Source organism: Musca vetustissima, unplaced genomic scaffold (genome assembly GCF_032173495.1).
Source record: "Musca vetustissima isolate MV318-11 ecotype Yass unplaced genomic scaffold, APGP_CSIRO_Mvet_v1 utg39283, whole genome shotgun sequence".
NCBI lineage: Eukaryota > Metazoa > Arthropoda > Insecta > Diptera > Muscidae > Musca > Musca vetustissima.
The window spans coordinates 1-22,401 of NW_026878847.1; the positions used below are offsets into that span (position 1 = coordinate 1).

General features: G+C 34.0%; 1 protein-coding gene across 1 annotated transcript; it reads left to right on the plus strand.

The window, feature by feature from the left end:
- Positions 1-97: 97 nt before the first annotated feature.
- LOC133323620 (uncharacterized) lies at positions 98-22,100 on the plus strand. Its single transcript, XM_061532536.1, has 9 exons — positions 98-494; positions 17,330-17,443; positions 17,510-17,669; positions 19,005-19,093; positions 19,162-19,641; positions 19,701-19,804; positions 21,439-21,556; positions 21,633-21,789; positions 21,968-22,100. Exons 1-9 carry the CDS (start codon positions 98-100, stop codon positions 22,098-22,100), a joined length of 1,752 nt encoding a protein of 583 aa, XP_061388520.1.
- The last annotated feature ends 301 nt before the right edge of the window (positions 22,101-22,401 follow it).

The window sequence follows — 22,401 nt, forward strand, 5'->3', positions numbered from 1 at the left end:
GATCGTGCAAAACAAAACGATATCGAACGTGTAACAAAAAAACAAAAATAAAATATTTAAATTCCCAATATTCAAAATTCATTAAAAAATAAAAGAAATGGATTCGCCTAACGCCACCCCTCAAAATGAGGAAAAGCTCAGTTATTTGCAAAAGGTTTGGCGTTATCGCCGTTATTTGGTCATCGAACCATTTTTCTTCTTCTATTTGATGGCAAGCATATTCAATATTATTGCCATTTTGAATTTTCCCCTGGACAAGGCGTGCAGTGTTAATTTGGGCTATAGCCGTATGGTGTGTTCGACAACATTGGATAAATCTGCCTATGATATCGATTGTGATGCTTTTAATTTTGAAAATGTTACGGATTATAGTGCTACGGAAGCGGAACGTGTCGCCACAGATATGACACCGGGTTTTAATCGTACCGTGTGTAAGGCAGAAGTTGGGGCACAGAAGTTGGCCGCCAATGTTTCGGGAAAGAGAGCTCCGATTGGTGAGTATTGAGCGGGTGTGAAGGTGTATGTGTGAAGAAGATGTCATAAAGGAAGTTAGAAAAAAATACGAAAGATATAAAGAAAAGAAAATAAGTCGATATGAAAGTGGCACGAAGTTATTATTAACTGCAAAATATGTAAAGAAAAAAATAATAATTCGATATGGAAAAATATGGCAATTTGTATATTTTTTCGAATTATATTTGAAAGTGTCAAATGTTGAAAAAGGCTACTTAAAAAAATTACAAAATCTCCGACTAAGGAGATTGGCGATTGGCGAAAAAAATACGCCAGGGACATAAAAGTGGAATATTTTTGGGAGAACCAACCATTTTCTGAGATTCTCGGAGACGTAAGAGGATTTTTAACGATTTTTTGAGAATGACATTTTGAAATTAGATTGTTTAAAGACCATCAAAGCTTTAAGCAAGGCTTGACAAAAATATTTGTTCTAAAGCCTCTATTCCGATTCTATAAATCTATACCAATAATATTTACCTCATAACATGACATACAAAAAATCTCATTGCAACAATATTGAATTATAAATTCAAGTTTTTTTAATACGAACACCAGAAAACTGGATTTTTTTGCTTCGTTTTCAAATATTTTATTAAGTCAAAGTCAAGGTCATTGTTGCAAATCGGAATACATTATCGTGGTTATAAAAATATATTTTTAAATCCTCCACCGAAAGGTGGAGAGTGTGTTAAAATTGTCATTCCGTTTACAACACATCGAAATATTCACCGGAGACCCCATAATGTATGTATATTCTTGATCAGAATAAAATTCTATGTCGATTTACAAGTCCGTGCGGCTGTCTGTCTTTTGAAATCACGATAGAGATCGCAGAATTTAAGATAGAGTTTTGAAATTTTGCACATACATTGCTACTACTCCTAATATGTTTGGTATAGTACATGGGACATATTGGTCCATTATTTGGTGTGGCCCCCATATTACGGTACTTCCCAATATTCGGTATTTTGGGGATTTTGGACACATTTTCCCACCTAATTGGCTATAATTTAATACTTTGGGTTCTCATTGAATTGAATACCTCCAGATCTTCCATAGGACGAAGAATGTCTGGAGATCGTCCACAGGAAGAAGAATACCTGCAGCTTCGTTAGGAAGAAGAATACCTGCAACTCTTCCACAGGAAGAAGAATACCAACGTTTCTCCTCTAGGAAGAAAAAGAACTCCAGCTATCCTATATGAAGAACAAGTGAAGAACAAGCGTTAAGTTCGGCCGGGCCGAACTTTGGATACCCTCCACCATAGATATACTGACATGTACTAGAAATGAAAATATAGGGAACATACCAAAAAGTGGACCTATACCGACATTTCTAAAAATGGATTATGTAAACCATAATAAAAATTTCAGAAATTTTTAATGGATAATTATACCCTCTGCCTTATGGCTAATAAGGGTGTATACAATTTAACACGGTGAAAATGTGCCTCATCGAAATATTGGTTCTAGACCCAAAATTTCTTTGGACCAAATCCGTTTCAGAAAATTTAAATTTCATCCAAACTTCGCCTATTTTATTATTTCTTCCAAACTTAGTTCAAATTCAAAGATGGGGAATATCGGATCCTTCTGGAACCTTCACACATGGGCTAGATCTAAATGCGGCTATAGTTCATTATCGAACCTTACGTTAAAATATCGTATTTCGCTTCCCTCCGCAGGAGAACAAATCAGATAACTATTTTAATATAAAAAGGGGGTTATATGGAGACTACCTCAAAAAGGGGGCGAATATTAATAATTTTTGGTAGGGAGATTTGTTACTATATACAACTACAAAATACCAAATTGCAGCAAATTTGGTTAAAAAAGCGCTCAAGAACCCCAAAATACCGAAAATTGGGGGTACCCTTATATGGGGGCTATCCGAAAAAATGGACCAATATTCATAATTTTTTGTGGGGAGATTTGGTAGCTATTAAGGACTCAAGATACTAAATTACAGCCAATTTGGTAAAAAAGTCCGGTCAAAACCCTCAAACACTGGAAATTGGGAGGTACCCTTATATGGGGGCTACCGGAAAAAGTGGACCTATATTAATAATTTTTAGTGGGGAAATTTGGTACCCAATAAGAACCCCATGTACCAAATTTCAGCGAATTCGGTTGAATCCGGCGCTCAAGAACCCTAAAATACCGAAAATTGGGGGGTACCGTTATATGGGGGGTACCTGAAAAAAATTACCTATATTTATAATTTTTAGTAGGGAGATTTGCTTCCCAATAGGAGCTTAAAATATTACATTTCAGCGAATTCGGTTGAAAAACACGCTCAGGAACCTCAAAATACCGAAAATTGGGGGGTACCCTTATATGGGAGCTATGCCTAAACGTGGACCGATATATCTCATCTTCGAACTTGACCTGCCTGCAGACAAAAGACAACTTTATGCAAAATTTCAGCACACTATCTCAATTCCTTCAGAAGATAGCGTGATTACAACAGACGGACGGACGGACAAACGGACGGACATGGCTAGATCGTCTTAGAATTTTACCCTGATCAAGAATATATATACTTTATAGGGTCGGAAATGAATATTTCGATGTGTTACAAACGGAATGACAAAATTAATATACCCTCCATACTATGGTGGAGGGTATAAAAATACCTCCAGCTTTCATATAGGAAGAAAATTATGTGCAGCTTTCCTATAGGAAGAAGAATACCTCCAGGTCTTCCATAGGAAGAAGAAGAATACCAGCAGCCCTTCCATAGGAATAGAAGTACCTGCAGCTCTTCTACAGGAAGAAGAATACCTGCACCTCTCCTATATGAAGAAAAATACCTCCAGCTTTCCTATAGGAAGAAGAAGACCTCCAGGTTTCCATAGGAAGGAAAACACCTCCAGGTCTTCCATAGGAACAAGAATACTCAAATTTCAGGGTAGCTTCCATATAACGGTACCTCTCAATATTCGATATTTTAAGGATTTTGGACACGTTTTCCAAACAAATTCGCTGTAATTTAGTATTTTGGGTTCGCATTGAATGACACATATCCATAACAAAAATTATTAATATTGACTCAAGTTTCAGGGTAGCCCCCATATAACGGTACCCCCAATATTCGGTATTTTGGGGATTTTGGGACACGTTTTCCAAACGAATTGGCTGTAATTTGGTATTTTGGGTTCTCATTCAATAACGCATATCCGTATCAAAAATTATTAAAATTGACCCAAGTTTCAGGTAGCCTTCATATAACGCTCGTGAAGAACCACCCCAACCAATTTTTTTTAAAAGATTCCCTTCTTAAGAGACCGGTAAAAAATATTAGAAAAAATAATTCACATTTTTGAGAGACCAACAAAAGTAGTGTTAAACAAATCAAGACCGCCACCAAAAATTTTAAAAAACGTCAAAAATATTTTCAAAAATTCTGCATGAATAAGGACCCTCAAAAAAATAAAATAATAAAAAATAAATTAATAAGAAATCCGCGCCTTTCGTGAGATCGATAAAAATTAGATACCAGGATACAAAATTGGATATATCAAAAACTTCACCTAAAGGTTGACAGACTCTTAAAAATATTTAAAACAAATCTGTGCTTGTTGAGAAGCCTCCCCTCAAATATTTTTAAAACAATCCAAGTTTTTAAATCGAACCTCTGAAAATATTTTGAAATATTCACACTTGTCGAGAGACTCACAGAACTATTTTTAAAAAATGTACCCTTTGTGTACACACTAGAATCTGGACTTGTTAAGAGTCCCTCAAAAGCATTTAAAAAAAAAAAACAAAAACATTAAGGAAAGTATTAAAGTCGGACTGGACCGACTATATGATATCCTTCACCACTTTCGGTATGTTGTCAATTTGGGTATGTTGTATTCTCATGTCCTTCTGCAACCTATGATAAAAGTAATGTGGGAGCTTTGATAAATAAAATTTCATTCGGGCAGATTTAGAGTCGTCTGCTTACCATGGGGCAAATTTCAATCAGGCATTCGTACGAAATACATATGGAAGCTATGGCTGCATCTGCACCAATTTCAATACAACGCAATAACGTCATTCAAGTCTCAATTTGATACGTTGTGTAAAACTTCGGCAAAATAATCGGACAAACATAAGGGGTTTGGGAACTCTATCGAAATCTAAACCGATTTTCTCGAAACTTACCACACATTATTCTAGACTCAATGCAGTACGCTATGCCAAATTTCGTGCAAATCGAATGACTTTCAGGCACTTTTGGTGCACCATTTACCTAAAATCGGGCGAAACTATATATGGGAGCTATATCTAAATCTGAACCGATTTTCGGTATGATATGCTAAATTTCGTGTAAAACGAAATAAAAATAGATTCTTTGGTGCACCATTTACCTTAAATCGGACGAAAATATATATGGGAGCTATATGTAAATCTGACCAAATTTTCTCGAAATTTAACACACATCATTCTAGGTATAATTCAGTATGATATGCCAAATTTCGTGTAAATCGAAATATAAATAGGTTCTTTGGTGCACCATTTACCTAAAATCGGACGGAAATTTATATGGGAGCTACATTTAAATCTGAACCGATTTTCACGAAATTTAACACATATCTTTCTAGACTTAATTCAGTACGCTATGCCAAACTTCGTGTAAATCAAAGGATATATGGGAAATTACAAAAATCTTTTAAATTCCTTGAAGCTGGGGTTTGCAAGGTTATAACTCGCGAAATATGAACATATTGCATATAATTAAAATTCAATTCTATAAAATGAAGTGTTCTTGTTCTTAAAATATTGGTAATAAATAATAAGTTGCGTGGAAGCTGTGATGGTGGTAATGTAAAAAAATGGGTGAAAATGTGTTGAAGCCAACGATTTTTTTTGTGTTCCTTCCTGATTTGTGGCTAAACTACACAACGCACGCACATGTGATCAGTGACTAAGTTGCAGAATACCCCATGGACAATATGGTTCTAATGTATGATTTTTCGATGTAATCACTGCATCCACCCAAAATGGATGCTGACATTTTGAAGCCGGATTTTCCGTGTTTTTTTTAATTTTTCTTATAATTAGGATGCGCATCCAGATAATAGAATAAACTAATTATAGGATTGTAGAACTCGTGATTCTGCTTCGTTTAGTGTATATCTCATGAATGTGCTCACTGTAGCTTATTTGCAATTGGGTTCCAAAGACGAAAATTTGGTGCGTAAATTTTTATAAAAAACATATTTTTTGAGTCTAAAATTAACAAACTCCATTCAAATTCCGAGGAACCCCGCGTGATTTTGGTTTTTTTACGTGCCGGATCTAATGAGCCCATTCATGTTCAATTCCGCCCAATAAAACGGCGGATACAGGTACCTTGAATGTGGGAAAAACTGCAAAAACTTATTTTGACAAATTCGCGTAAATAATCGCGGTTTTCTTCGAATTAATTTTACATGCATTTATGCTTGTATTGTCAAATTCGCGAATCTGTGTGGAAATAGGTCAAAAATTCATCGATACGCGAATAATATGCGTACTTTATCCAAAATTGATTGTGGAGGCACATCCGCGGTTCTTAACCGATCTTTTTAAAATAGGTGTCCTTTTGTGTATTTTCATAGGAGATTACTGAAATCGGATGCGCATAAAAATCGTATGCACGTTGCGTGATTTTTAGCCATTTTTAGGGTTTTTGCATAGTAAAGTGCATCGAGTGGCACACTTTGACCGCTATATTAAACATCGAAAAATTCATAATTATTGAAAGACATTGATTCGGTTTATACGAAAATCGCATGCGCATCAACTGATTTCAACTAATTCGCGAATTGCAAGCTTTTCAATATTGATAATTTTTATGTATTGTAAGTGCAAAATATTTGGCCATTAATGACGTCGAAACTCGAATCAGATGAATCTACCGATATTTAACAACCATCTAAAAGAATTTGCAGAAGAAAGCGTCGTATATTTTAGAAGATTAAGGCAAAACCGTATCCTCTTAACCATACTAAAAAAATCGAAAATTAAAAAAAAATTGTTTTAATTCAAAATTTAATTATTTTAATTTTCCGATATCTTCATGTTTCTATTTGTTTTTTCGCGACTATTAAACCGTATTTCAGTGTGATTTGACTAGTATGCAAAGAAAACAATGGTGTTTAAGCATTTGTGAAGAAATTCGCGAATTACAACGAATAGGAATCCATTTAATATATATTTGAAATACAAGATTTAAAACCGCTATAACTTTTGTGCGCAGCATCCGAATTTGTGAACGCGAACAGATTTCGAATCAGCATATTTTTCTTAACCTATGTACCAAAAATCATAAATGTGCTCGCAAAAAAATTTTTCAAAATTTTTTTAATGAAATTTTAAAAGAATTTTGTAATTTCCCATATACGAACTTTGGTGAACTATTTACATATATATATATATATATGGGAGCTATATTTAAATCTGGACCGATTTTCAGAAAATTTAACACACATTATTCTAGACCTAATTCATTACGATATGCCAAATTTCGTACAAATCGAAAGATACATAGGGACTTTAGTACGCCATTTACATTAAATCGGACGAAACTATATATATATAAATCTAGACCGATTTTCATGAAACCAGGCACACATCATTCTAGGCTTAATTCAGTTCGATGTGCTAAATTTCGTGCAAATCGAAAGATATTTAGAGACTATGGTACACCATTTACACAAAATCTGCTGTGCCAAATTTCACCCAAATCGGATTATAAAGGCGACCTGTACTTTGTTTACAATTTAACACCAACAGACGGACGGACATGCATTAATCGACTTAAAAAGGGATTCTATGCATGTTCTCAAAAGGAACCATGGGTCTATCTCGTTTCCTTTTGCCTCTTACAAACATATGCACAAAGACATAATACCCTGTACCACAGTGTGGTGAAGGGTATAAAAATGCACCCTATGTGTACAGACCCTAAAAAATCTAGGCTTGTTAAGAGACCCTTTAAAAAATATTTTTAAAAAAATTTACGACTGTCGAGAGAGACCCCCTTCCCCCTTCAAAAATATTTTTAAAAACTACAGGCTTTTTTATAAAACCTTCAAAAATTATTTCTTTTTAAATCCATGCTTGTCAATGGATACCAAACAAAAAATATTTGTTAAAACCCGTGAGCGGAGCAGTATAGTCGGACGGGGCCGACCATACGATACCCTACACAACTACCACGGAACTCTTACCTTCTGCGGATGTTTATTTCGAGCCTGGGCAATATATCTTGATATTTGCACCCTCTTGACCGATTAGAGATCAACAGCATCTCTTCTTTACACTGACATATTTTCTGAATATTCCCAATATTTATTACAGCACTGCTAATTACTCAAGGAGAATCTCTTTACCGTGGGTTGTGTTCTGATGTTTGGCTTGTGACCTATAGATCGACTCGAAAAAAACACAAAACAATAAGTTTTTGGTCCACTTAATCCCAATATTATTATCTGACCTTACCTGAATCCTGATAGAAAATTTCCGCGCTATATTTTCGCCCTCTAGTGTGGTAATGGGTTAGTAAATGATATATGAATACGTAAACACCTGTAAATACTTAAGTGTAACCCCCACATCCGAGTACATACGACAATATATTTGATATCAATTTAAAGGTCAACCACTCCTCTTGGTTATACTGTCAATTTCTCCGGTCTATGTCCTTCAGGAGTAAATATATACGCCATAGAATACACATTTTGTAATTTTCCACACAAAAGTCAGGATCCATTTGACGCGCTAAATAATGACCAATCTTTATCAAAACAGACATGCATATTCTTTGGCCCGATCCCCTTCTCCATGCAAAAATTCGTGTTTGGGCCATAATTGCGGCCGCTGGAGCGACTAGAAAATCAGACAAAAATTAAGTTTGTGGTCCATTTCATCCCCTAAATATTAACCGATCTTTACCAAAGACAATAGGGGCTTTCATTGGGCAGAACCCATCCAACATGCAAAATTTCGTGAAGATTGGTCCATAACTGTGGCCTGTATCGTGTTTACAAATTATAATGGACAGACGGACGGACGGACACACATGTCTAGATCGACTCAGCTAGTCGAGATATGGTAATCGGTATACTTAAAGGTGGGTCTAGGACCAATATTTCGCGGCGTTACAAACTCTTGGGGCTGCACAAAGCTATAATACCCTGACAACATAGTTGTGTGGGGTATAAAGAGTGTTCTAAAAATACAGATTCTCGAAAATATTTTATTAAAAAAAACACGACACTATAAGCTAACCCCAATTTTTTTACATATATGCTTATAGACGACTCCCAAAAAAATATTTTAAAAATTCCACACTTTAAGCGGAACTTAAAAAATATTTAAAACAATCCCTAAAATATTTTAAAGAAATCCAAGCTTATAGATGACCCCTAAAAATATTTTTTAAACCGACGCTTGCTGAGAAACCCTCCAGAAATATAATTAGAAAAGTCACGTTTATCAAGAAAATCTAATTTTTTAATATCCAATCTCTATTGGAAAGCCTCGAAAAATAGTTTTAAAAATTCTTAAAAAAAATCAAGTTTTGCGGGGAGATCCTTCCAAAATATTTTAACAAAATCCAAGTATATAAAAAAATAATATTTTTCTCTGAAATAATCTAAAACAAATACAAATCCCCAGACAAAATTCCCAACTCTCCCCCTTTAGCATTTGATTTCAAATTTGAATTCTATATATATTATGAAAACAAACAAAACAAGAATTCTTTTCTTTTTCAAACTTGATTTCGCCAGCAGATTTCGAATTCACAGCAATTTCAAATAAAACCTTAATTTCTAACCAACAAAAAAATTTGCATAAAATTGCTGACATTCAAATTGTTAAAAAAAAAATTAAATTAATTAGTAATAGCAATTATATAAATACGCAGAACTAATAACATGTCTGAGATTATTTAGTTGTGATTTATTGATGGGTGTTAAATTAAAAAAAAATGAATTCCAATTTCCTGGCATGGGGAATTTAAAACTTAAATTCCATTTCATTTCATTACTATTTTTAAAACATTGTCAAATATGATTTCCCCGCATATCGTTTCAAATTAAAAATAAGAATCAACAACAAAAATATGGTCACCCCTTAATTAGCATATTTGCTGGAGCACGTTTTTTTTAAACGAAAAAGAAAAAAAATCCCCTCGCATCAAACCAAAACAACACTTAAATCACAGCATCCAACAGACCACAAACAAAAATTTCCAAAAACAAACTCAAAAAAACTAGTCAAACCATAAAAAATGAAGCGATTAGCCGCCAAACCATTCATCAATGAAAAAAAAATATTTTCACTACTACCAAGTGGTGGAGAGAGGGACTTACACACACAGAGCGGGGAGAGAGAGAGAAAGAGTTTTACAACCAGTTTGTGTTTTTATTTTCAAAATTTCGTCTAACTAAATTAAACATTTTTTTTGTTAGTTAACTAAGCCCGGGGTTCTAAACATGTTGTTGTTTTTGTTTGATTTTGTTGTTGTTGCAATTGTCGTTTGCCTCTTTTTGTTGTTGTTGTTGCTGTTGGAATTTGTAATGATTTGTTAATATCTGTAAATTGATTTGTTTGCTTTGTTTTTTTTTTTTTTGCAAAATATTTTCAAAATAAAACAGTTAATCCTCAATTCAAGTTCATGTTCAAGTTGCCCAGCCCGCTTAATGACCTTTTCAGTCTGTCTGTCATACTTGTATGCGCTATTAGCGGTGCGAACTTATAAATAAACCATGATTTTCCAATCAAACAAATATTTTGCTAATCGTTGACTATTTGAATTTTAATTACTTTCGACAAAAATCCCAAAAAAATAATTATGAATAATGAATGGCTGAAAGGCAATATGCAATTTGCATACACTCACAGAAAAATGTTAGTAATTAGAATATTAAAAATAAATAAAATAAAAATTATAGATGAAATAATACAAAAAAAAAAATATATATAAAAATCCCCTTTCTAGACTCAATGTTGTGCCAAATGGATCTGATAACATAAGGTTTTGCTCCATATATATAAAACCGGAAGAAATTCTATATGAGAGCTATATATATCTAAATCTGAGCAATTCAGAAACAAGTAAAAACAAAAAAAAAACGATATTAAGTTCGGTCCGGCCTAAAAATGTTATAACCTCCACCCTGGGGATGGCAAAAAAAATATCTAAAATTAATGGGGAGAAAAGTCATGTTATGGTAGGACCTTGACCTAAAAAAAAATGATTGAAATTCTCAAAAAACCTAATAGCGGGGCGGGCTACCGCCAAAAAGAATACAAAATAACAAATTACAGCCAATTTGGATGGAAATATGTATTCCCTGAAACATGCGTCAATATTAATAATTTTTGGTTGGAAAACGTGCCAAAAATACCCAAAATACCGACTATTGGGGTGTACCGTTATATGGGGACTACCCTGAAACTTGACTCAATAATAATAATGTTTAGTACGGATAAGTGTTATTCAGTGAAAACCGAAAATACCAAATTACAGGCAATTCGGTTGGAAAACGTGCCGAAAATCCATAGAATATTGAATATTGGGGGGCTACTCTGAAACTGGAGTAAATATTAATAATTTTTAGTTCGGATAAGAGTTATTCAGTGAGAACCCAAAACACCAAATTACAGCCAATTAAGTTTGAAAACGTGTCCAAAATCCACAAATTAGGTAGGTAACGTTATATGAGGGCTACACCAAAAATGGTACCGATATATCCCGTTTGGAATACCGAATATCCTGGGAGATATTGTCTTAAATATTGCGATCTCTATCTTGATTTCAACAGACGGACATAGAATTTTAATCTAATCAAGAATATATACATACTTATGGGGACTCCGGTGTTACAAACGGAATAACAAATTTAAACCTTATGGTGGAGAGTATAAAAATCTACGAATATGGCAGAAACCTCAAAATATATATTACAAATAATTTATTTTTAATAACCAATTTTTTTAAAAAAAATTCAGACTACTAAAAAATATTTTTAAAAGAATCCACGCCTGTGGCTAACCCCTAAAAATATTTTTAGAAAGTGTACCCTATTATTAAAACCTAAAAAAATATTTAAAAAAATCTACACTTATAGACAAGCCCGAAAAAATATTTTGTAAAAAACCCACGTTTTTAGGTAATCCCGAAAAAAAAAATATTTTTATAAAATCCACGCATTTAGATAACCACAAAAAAACATTACAATTTATTTTTAAAAAATTCAAGTTTGTAGCTGGTCCCTAAAATAATATTCAAAATATTTCACAGTTATAGTTAACCCCGTAAAACACATTTAAAAAGAAATCCACACTTATTGCTAACCCCTAAAAAATATTTTTAACCAGTATGGAAAGTAGTAAAGTAGTTTGCGTACAATAGTACAACTTTATGGAAAACGATTTATAGCAAACTTGATACACGCTACTCAGTATGCTGCACTGTTAAAAAGTATAATCTCAATCAGACACCCGTTCGAAATATACATATATAGCACGTTGTGCAAAATTTCGTGTCAATCGGACAATGATTAGGAGTTTGATGCAGCATTTACCTAAAATCCGAGGAAGCTATATCTAAATCTGAACCGATTTTCACGAAACTTTACACACGTCATTCTACACTCAATTCAGTACACTATGCCATATTTCGTTCAAATCGAAAGATATATAGGGACTTTGGTACACCATTTACCTTAAATCGGATGAAAATATATATGGGAGCTATATCCAAATCTGCACCGATTTTCAGGAAACTTTACATACATCACTATAGACTTAATTTAGTACGCCATGCCAAATTTCGTGAAAATCGAAAGATATATAGGGAATTTGGTGCACCATTTATATTAAATCGGACAAAAGTATATATGAAAGCACATATTATTCTAGGCTTGATTCAGTACACTGTGCCAAATTTCGTGCAAAAATATTTAGGGCCATTGGTGCACCATTTACCTTAAATCGAACGAAAATATATATGCGAGCATATCTAAATCTGAGCCGAATTTTCGCAATTTCAATAGGGTTCGCCATTGGGCCAAACAAATGAGCTGTGCTTAATTTCATCCAATTCGGATCATAAATGCGACCTGTACTTTGTTTACAATTTAACATGGACAGACGGACGGACGGACATGCATAAATCGACTTAAAAAGTGATTCTATGCATACAAACATAACACAAAGACATAACACCCTATATCACAGTGTGGTGAAAGGTATAAAAATGATGATCCCTAAAAATATTAAAAAAATAAATATTTTCAAAAATCCAGCCTAATGTTGATCCCTAAAAATATTTAAGGGGACTCCCCATTCTCGGGGTCAAAAATATTGTGGATATAATTCGAATCTACACTAATTAAAGAATGTCCCTACAAAATTTCAAATGAAAATCTCAAGAGCTCTTGAAGATATACCCGATTTATTGTGTCAGCATCAAGTGACGGCTGAAGGGCTTCTCAAACTTTAAACGCGTTTTTCTCTAAACATTTTTTTGCGAATGGCGGGCACGATAACTCAAAAACTAATAACCCAATCGACTTAAAATTTTTACACGTTTCTCTGGGAGTGTATAGCTATCGTATGAACTAGGATAAAGCCAATCGGTGGAGATCTTCCTTATTTTTTAATTTGGTTTTTGGTAAAAAATCGGCGATTTTCCAAAAATATTTTTTCAAAGGTCCACCATTTTGTTAATTTTAGAGCGAAGTCAATAATCCTAGTTCATACGAGAGCCAGACATGTACTCTTTCTAACACCGTTGGAATTTTCGGATTCCGATGTTCCAGTGAGGAGTTATCATGCCCGCCATCAAAAATAAGGACTTTTCTTTAATTACAAAAAACAACAACAAAACAATAACAAAAATTGTTTGTAAATTATTTTTCTTCTCTTTTAAATCTTCAAATATATATGTGCAAAGTTAAAAAGCTTAACAAGCATTGGAATTGATTTACCAGCCCATTGAAAATTAAAAGTAATTAAAATAATGAAAATTATAAATGAAATAATAATAAACAGAAACCCCACTTCTAGACTCAATTTTGTGCCAACCTGAAGAACCTGATGCTCCATTTATATAAAACCGGAAGAGATTCTTTATGAGAGCTATATCTAAATATGAGCAGATTTTAATCTAACTCCTAGACTGAAACGTGGACCGATATATCCCATTTGCAACACCAAACATCCTAGGAGAACTAGCAATGTCTGTGTGAAATTTCAGAGCTCTATATTAAATATTGCAATCTCTATCGTGATTTTAACAGATGGACATGCGTAAATCGACATAGAATTTTATTCATTGGTGGGGGGTATAAAAATCTACGATTATAGCAGAAATCTCAGATGCAGATGATGCCGAAAAAAATATTTTTATAAAATCCACGCTTTTAGATGACCTTGAAAAAAAACCATTAAAACTTATTTTTAAAAAATCCAAGTAGTAAAGTCGGACTGGGCCGACTATATGATACCCTTCACCACTTTGGGTATAATTAACATATGTATCCTTACAATTGCATGTCAATGTTCCCACGAAGGAACATACTCATGTCACCTTTGATAAATTTAATTTCATTCGGGCAGATTTAGAGTCGTATGCCTACCATGGGACAAAAAATAACGCCATTCAAGTCTCAATTTGATACGTTGTGCAAAAGTTCGTATTAATCGGACAAACATTAGGAGTTTGGTGCACCATTTATTTAAAAACGGACGAAAATATATATGGGAGTTATATCTAATACTGAACGGATCTTCGAAACTTAGCACACATCATTCCAGACACAATTCAGTACGTTATGCCAAATTTCGTGCAAATCGAAGAATATATAGGGTCTTTGGAGCACCATTTACATTAAATCGGACGAAAATATATATGGGAGCTATAACTAAATCTGAACCGATTATCACGAAATTTAACACACATCATTCTTAACCTTAGTCAGTACGTTGTGCCAAATTTCGTTCAAAAGGAAGGATATATAGGAACTTTCGTGCACCATTTACATACAATCGGAAGAAAATATATTGGAGCTATATCAATATCTGAACCGATTTCCCCGAAACTTACTACCATTCTAGACTCAATTCAATACGTTATGCAAAATTTCGTGTAAATCGAAAGATAAATAGGTACTTTGGTGCACCATTTTCCTAAAATATTACGAAGATATATATGGGAGCTATATCTAAACCTGTACCGATTTTTACGAAACTTGACAGACATTATCCTAGGCTTAATTCAGTACGCTATGCAAAATTTCGTACAAATCGAAGGATATGTAGGACCTTTTTTGCACCATTTACATAAAATCGGACGAAAATATATATGGGAGCTATATGTAAACCTGACCCGATTTTCACAAAACTTAACACACATCACTCTAGACTTAATTTAGTACGCTATGCCAAATTTCGTGCAAATCGAAATATATATAGGGACTTTGGTGCACCATTTACATGAAATCGGACGAAAGTATATATGAGAGCTATATCTAAATCTGAACCGATTTTCACGAAACTCAGCCCACATCATTCAAGGCTTAATTGATTACGTTATGCCAAATTTTGTGCAAATCGAATGATATAAAGGGACTTTGGTGCACCATTTACATAAAATCGGGCGAAACTATATATGGGAGCTATATCTAAATTTGAACCGATTTTCAGGAAACTTAACACACATCATTCAAGACTTAATTCATTAAGCTGTGCAACATTTTGTGCAAATCGAAGCATATTTAGGGACTTTGGTGCACCATTTACGTAAAATCGGACGAAAATATATATATATATATATATATATGGGAGCTATATCTAAATCTCAACCGATTTTTACGAAATTTAACACATATCATTTTAGGCTTAATTCAGTACGATATGCCAAATTTCGTGCAAATCGAAAGATATATAGGGACTTTGGTGCACCATTTACCTAAAATCGGATGAAACTATATATGGGAACTATATCTAAATCTGGACCGATTTTCAGGAAACTTAAAACACATCACACACATCACTCTAGACCTAATTCAGTACGCCATGGCAAATTTCGTGCAAATCGAAAGATATATAGGGACTCTGATGCTCCATTTACCTTAAATCGGACGAAAATATATATGAGAGCTATAACTAAATCACCATTCTAGACTCAATTCAGTACGCTATGCAAAATATCGTGCAAATCGAAAAATATTCAGAGACTTTGGTGCACCATTTACCTTAAATCGGACGAAAATATATATGGGAGCTATATCTAAATCTGAACCGATTTTTCTCAATTTCAATAGGGTTCTTCCTTGGGCCAAATAAATGAGATGTGCCAAATTTCATCCAATTCGGACTAAAAATGCGACCTGTACTTTGTTTACAATGTAACATGGACGGACGGACGGACATGCATAAATCGACTTAGATTCTATGCATATTCTCAAAAGGAACCATGTGTCTATCACGTTTCCTTTTGCCTGTTACAAACATATGCACCAAGACATAATACCCTGTACCACAGTGTGGTGAAGGATATAAAAAGCCCACGATTGTTGTGGGACTAATAAGGCCTCTGAAAAAAATCTAACAAAATATATGCTTATAGAGAGACCCTCCAAAAATAATTATAAAAGAACCTATGTTTGTCGAGGGACCTTAAACATATATTTTTTTATTATCCGAACTAATTGAAAGATACCCCAAGATATTTTGAAAAAATCCGCTCTCATTTTAGGAGACCCAAAATATGTTTTTTATACCTTACACAACTATGTTGTCAGAGTATTATAGCTTTGTGTAGCCCCAAGAGATTGTAACGCCGCGAAATATTGGTCCCAGACCCACTTTTAAGTATACCGATCGTCATATCTGGACTAGCTGAGTCGATCTAGACATGTGTGTCTGTCCGTCCGTCCGTCCATTACAATTTGTAAATACGATACAGGCCACAGTTATGGACCAATCTTCTCGAAATTTAGCATGTAGGATGGACTCTGGCCAATGAAGACCAATAAAGACCCCCATTGTTTTTGGTAAAGATCGGTTAATATTTAGGGGATGTAATGGACCAAAAACTTTATTTTTGTCGGGTTTTCTGGTCGTTACAGACGCCGCAATTATGGCCCCAACATCGCGAATTTTTACATGGAGAAGGGGTTCGGGCCAAAGAATAAGCATGCTTGTTTTGATAAAGATCAGTCAATATTTAGCGGGTCAGATGGACCATGACTTTTGTGTGAAAAATGACAAAATTTGTATTCTATAGCGTACAGATTTACCCCTGAAGGACATAGACCCGAGAAGTTAATAGTATATCCAAAAGAAGTTGTTGACCTTTAAATTAATACCAATTACATTGTCAACTGTACTCGGATGTGGGAGTTACACTTAAATATTTACAGGAGCTTACGTGTTCAGATATTATTTAGTAATCCATTTCCACCCTAGAGGGCGAAAATATAGCGCAGGTATGGTCAAGGACAACGCCTATAATTTTCGGTGATGATCAGATAATATTGGGATAAAGCGGACCGACAAGTTAATTTTTTGGGTTTTTTTTTCGAGTCGATCTATAGGCCACAATTGAAAGCCGAACATAATAACACAACCCACTGTGAAGGGAAGGGCTTTACTGAATATTAGTAATATTTTTTGACCTCTAGTTTGTCAAGATGGTTCAAATATTGTCCAAGCTCAGAATATAGAATGTAGGGTATCAAATGGTCGGCCCCGCCCGACTATACTGCTCCGCTCTCTGGTTTTTTTATATTTTTTAATTATTTTTATTTTCCCATTCCCAGCTGCAATTTTCCCATTGATCGTGATGCTATTCGCTGGCGGCTGGAGTGATCGTTATAATAAACGCAAGGCCTGTATGGTTTTTCCAATAATCGGTGAAAGTTTGATGTTTTTGTGTAAGTATAGGGACCCAGAAAAAAATAATTCGAAAACAAATTTATTTAAAAAAATCCCCTTTGCAGGTCTCTTGGTATCGGCAATATTTTTCGATAAAATCCCCATGGAATTTGGAGCATATAGTGAGGCAATTGTCCCAGCATTGTTTGGTGGACAAACTCTATGTTTGATGGCCATTGATAGTTATATGACAATATCGACACCAGAAGCAGATCGTATATTTAGGTAAGTTGGGAAAGAGTACTAAAGTACTTCGTTCAATAGCGTGTCTAATAGAGTTTCTTCTGGGGAAAAAATCCGCAGCTTGTTAGTACTGTGGAAAAAAAACTTTGTTTAAAAATTCCTCAGTTTTGTGGTCCTTGGAAAACGTATTATTTAAAAAATCCACGCCTTGTTGGTCCTTCAAAAAATATTTTTTTATGAAAATTGCCCTTGGTGGTCCTTGTTGGTCTTTGGAATATTGAATATTGCCCTTGGTGGTCCTTGAAAAAAATATTCTTTATTAAAATTCACGTCTTGTTGGTCCTTGGAAAAATATTCCTTATAAAATCCACGCCTTGTTGGTCCTTGGAAAAATATTCCTTATAAAATCCACGCCTTGTTGGTCCTTGGAAAAAATATTCCTTATAAAATCCACGCCTTGTTGGTCCTTGGAAAAATATTCCTTATAAAATCCACGCCTTGCTGGTCCTTGGAAAAATATTCCTTATAAAATCTACGCCTTGTTGGTCCTTGGAAAAATATTCCTTATAAAATCCACGCCTTGTTGGTCCTTGGAAAAATATTCCTTATGAAATCCACGCCTTGTTGGTCCTTGGAAAAATATTCCTTATAAAATCCACGCCTTGTTGGTCCTTGGAAAAATATTCCTTATAAAATCTACGCCTTGTTGGTCCTTGGAAAAAATATTCTTTAAAAAATTCACGCCTTGTTGGTCTTTGGAAAAATATTCCTTATAAAATCCACGCCTTGTTGGTCCTTGGAAAAAATATTCTTTAAAAAATTCACGCCTTGTTGATCCTTGGAAAAATATTCCTTATAAAATCCACGCCTTGTTGGTCCTTGGAAAAATATTCCTTATAAAATCTACGCCTTGTTGGTCCTTGGAAAAATATTCCTTATAAAATCCACGCCTTGTTGGTCCTTGGAAAAATATTCCTTATAAAATCCACGCCTTGTTGCTCCTTGGAAAAAATATTCTTTAAAAAATTCACGCCTTGTTGGTCTTTGGAAAAATATTCCTTATAAAATCCACGCCTTGTTGGTCCTTGGAAAAATATTCCTTATAAAATCTACGCCTTGTTGGTCCTTGGAAAAATATTCCTTATAAAATCCACGCCTTGTTGGTCCTTGGAAAAATATTCCTTATAAAATCCACGCCTTGTTGGTCCTTGGAAAAATATTCCTTATAAAATCCACGCCTTGTTGATCCTTGGAAAAATATTTCTTATAAAATCCACGCCTTGTTGGCCCTTGGAAAAATATTCCACGCTTTCTTTTTAGACCTTTGGCCTAAGGCGCATATTTTTTATTAATTTTATTTTTTTTTTCCTTTTTTAGATTCGGTATTTTTGCCATGTTCACCACCGGCCTACCCTTTATAGGTCAGCCCATAAGTGGGGTACTTTTCAATTATCTAGGCTATACATGTAAGTACTGAGCAGGACAATATATTTATTTTTTTATTAAATATTTTTCTTTTTGTTTCCTCCACCAGGGTCCTTTACCATGGCCTTCTCATTCAACATCATTGCCCTACTCTATGTCATCTTCATAATCAAAGAACTCAAGCCACTGGCAACGAAGACGGACGCCACAGATGCCACGCCAAAAACGGGCACTGAAAATCCCGCTTATGAAGTGACACAACTAGAAGATCTACCCACAGCACCAAGACACAACAACAATGGCATTGATACCGTAGACAAATCTCCAACCTCTAAACCTGCAAAACGTAATGCCCTATTGGATTTCTTTGACCCAACATTGGTTGTGGATTATGTGAAATTTCCATTGAAAAAACGTCCAAATCGTGGTCGTATGCTGTTGATATTTTTAATTATGGCCTATATGTTTACCATTGGTCCGGCTCTGGGAGAGAATGATTTCTGGAATCGTTTTACATTTAGAAAGCTAAATTGGAATGGCAATGATTATAGTGTCTATTCAACATTTAATTCGGCCTTGGCTGTGGCGGGTAAGTTGGGAATGTAAGAGTGAGAGAGGAAATTTTCATTTAATTTTTTTTTATTTTAGGCACCTTTATAGGAACTGCCATTCTGAGTAAATTGCTGAAACTTTCCGATTCCTTGGTGGGTTTTGTATCCGCCCTGACAACAGCCTTGTCGAGAGTGCTTTTTGTAAGTATCGGGGAAATTGTCAAGGAATCAAAGCTATAAGCTTGGATTTGTATATACAAAATTTTTTGGTGGATCCTTTAGAGAATATTTTCTCAAGGTCCTAGGAGCTGTAGATTTTTTAAAGAATATTTTCCAAGGTCCTACTTGGTGTAGATTTTTAATGAATATTTTAGGGTCCTTCAAGGCGTAGACATTTTAAAGAATATTTTTTCATGGTCCATCGAAGGCGTGGCTTTTTTAACAAATATTTTTTCAAGGATCAACAAAGTGTAGATTTTTTAAAGAATATTTTTTCAAGGATCAACAAGGCGTAGATTTTTTTAAAAAATATTTTTCAAGGATCAACAAGGCGTAGAGTTTTTAAAGAATATTTTTTCAAGGACCAACAAGGCGTAGAGTTTTTTAAGTATATTTTTCAAGGATCAACAAGGCGTAGATTTTTTAAATAATATTTTTTCAAGGATCAACAAGGCGTAGATTTTTTAAAGAATATTTTTTCAAGGATCAACAAGGCGTAGATTTTTTAAATAATATTTTTTCAAGGATCTAAAGAAAAACTTTTTTTGGATATTTTTAAAAATTATTTTTAGGGCATAACTCAAGGCGTGGATTTTTTTTTAAATTATTTTTAGGACATAACTCAAGGCGTGAATTTTTTAAAAATTATTTTTAGGGCATAACTCAAGGCGTGGATTTTTTAAAAATTATTTTTAGGGCATAACTCAAGGCGTGGATTTTTTTAAAAATTATTTTTAGGGCATAACTCAAGGCGTGGATTTTTTAAAAATTATTTTTAGGGCATAACTCAAGGCGTGGATTTTTTAAAAATTATTTTTAGGGCATAACTCAAGGCGTGGATTTTTTAAAAATTATTTTTAGGGCATAACTCAAGGCGTGGATTTTTTAAAAATTATTTTTAGGGCATAACTCAAGGCGTGGATTTTTTAAAAATTATTTTTAGGGTATAACTCAAGGCGTGGATTTTTTAAAAATTATTTTTAGGGCATAACTCAAGGCGTGCATTTTTTAAAAATTATTTTTAGGGCATAACTCAAGGCGTGGATTTTTTAAAAATTATTTTTAGGGCATAACTCAAGGCGTGGATTTTTTAAAAATTATTTTTAGGGCATAACTCAAGGCGTGGATTTTTTAAAAATTATTTTTAGGGCATAACTCAAGGCGTGGATTTTTTAAAAATTATTTTTAGGGCATAACTCAAGGCGTGGATTTTTTAAAAATTATTTAAAATTATTTCGGGCATAGCTCAAGGCGTGGATTTTTAAAAATTGTGTAAAATTATTTAGGGCACAGCTCAAGGCGTGGATTTTTAAAAAATATTTTTAGGGCATAACTCAAGGCGTGGATTTTTTAAAAATTAGTTTTGGGGCATAACTCAAGGCGTGGATTTTTAAAAATGATTTTAATGGGATTTAAAAAAAATATGGCACACCTCCAGGAGGGGATTTTTTTAATTGTTTTTATGGCATACATTTAGGAGGGAGTTTTTAAAAATTGTTTTTATGGCATACATTTAGGAGAGAGTTTTTAAAATTTATAATAGATTTCCAAGGACCATCAGCCGCGTAGTTTTGTTACAACAAATTGAAGCCGATTTCTTTTTTGTCCCCTTTCAGGCCTTTTCCAGTGACACAGCCACATTTTATGCCGGTGGTGTGGCCGACAGTTTTGCCACCTTACGTGTAATTGCCATTAAGACGATCGGTTCGAGTATTGTAGATGGCGAGGAGCTGAGTAAGTATCACTTTAAATACCCAATTTAAAATTTCTGCAGAATAAAATCCTCTTTTTCGTACCTTCTATTTTCTAGGTAAAATGTTCTCCCTCTTCAGTATCTGTCAACCATTGGCCCAATTGATTTTCATACCCATCTATAGTGATATTTATGAAACTACTGTGGACTCATTCCCGGGGGCAATTTTCCTATTCAGCGAAGTGTTTGCGATACCCAATATCATTGTTTTTATGTCAGTATATTTAATTAAGACTTTGAAATTTCGTGAAGTGCAAAAATTGGCTAAATGAACTAATTTCGAAATTTTTACTTTTTTCTTCCTCTTTTTTCCCTTTTTTCTCTCTCTATGTTTTCTTTGTGAAATTGGGGTTTCCATTTTCCACTGCCTTTGTCTTTGAAATTCGGAACAGTATTTGTTATGTTGTTGTCAGACGCCGCAAATCTCAAATGAAAGCCGACACTGCTGCCAAAGTGGAAAATGGCCATCAAAATGGTAATAATGCTGCCATACAAAACGGAGATTCCGAAATAACTAGTCTGTAGATGTATGTGTATATGTAAGAGAGTAAATGTCAAGTTTTTTGTAAATATTTTTAGATTTGTTTTTTTTTTTTAAATAAAATTTATTTTTATATTCTAAAGTCTTTAAAGGACATTTCCAAAATCTAACATCAATCCTGAAATTACTGTTTTATTTTTGTCCCCAGAATTTTTTTAAAAATCAACGTTGTCTAACAATTTAATATTGAAATTTTTGCTTTGAACTTGAATATCAAGTAACCCTACATGGGTGGGTAGAAGAAAAAAATAATATTTCCTAACCCTTTGACTTGTTTTACCTCAA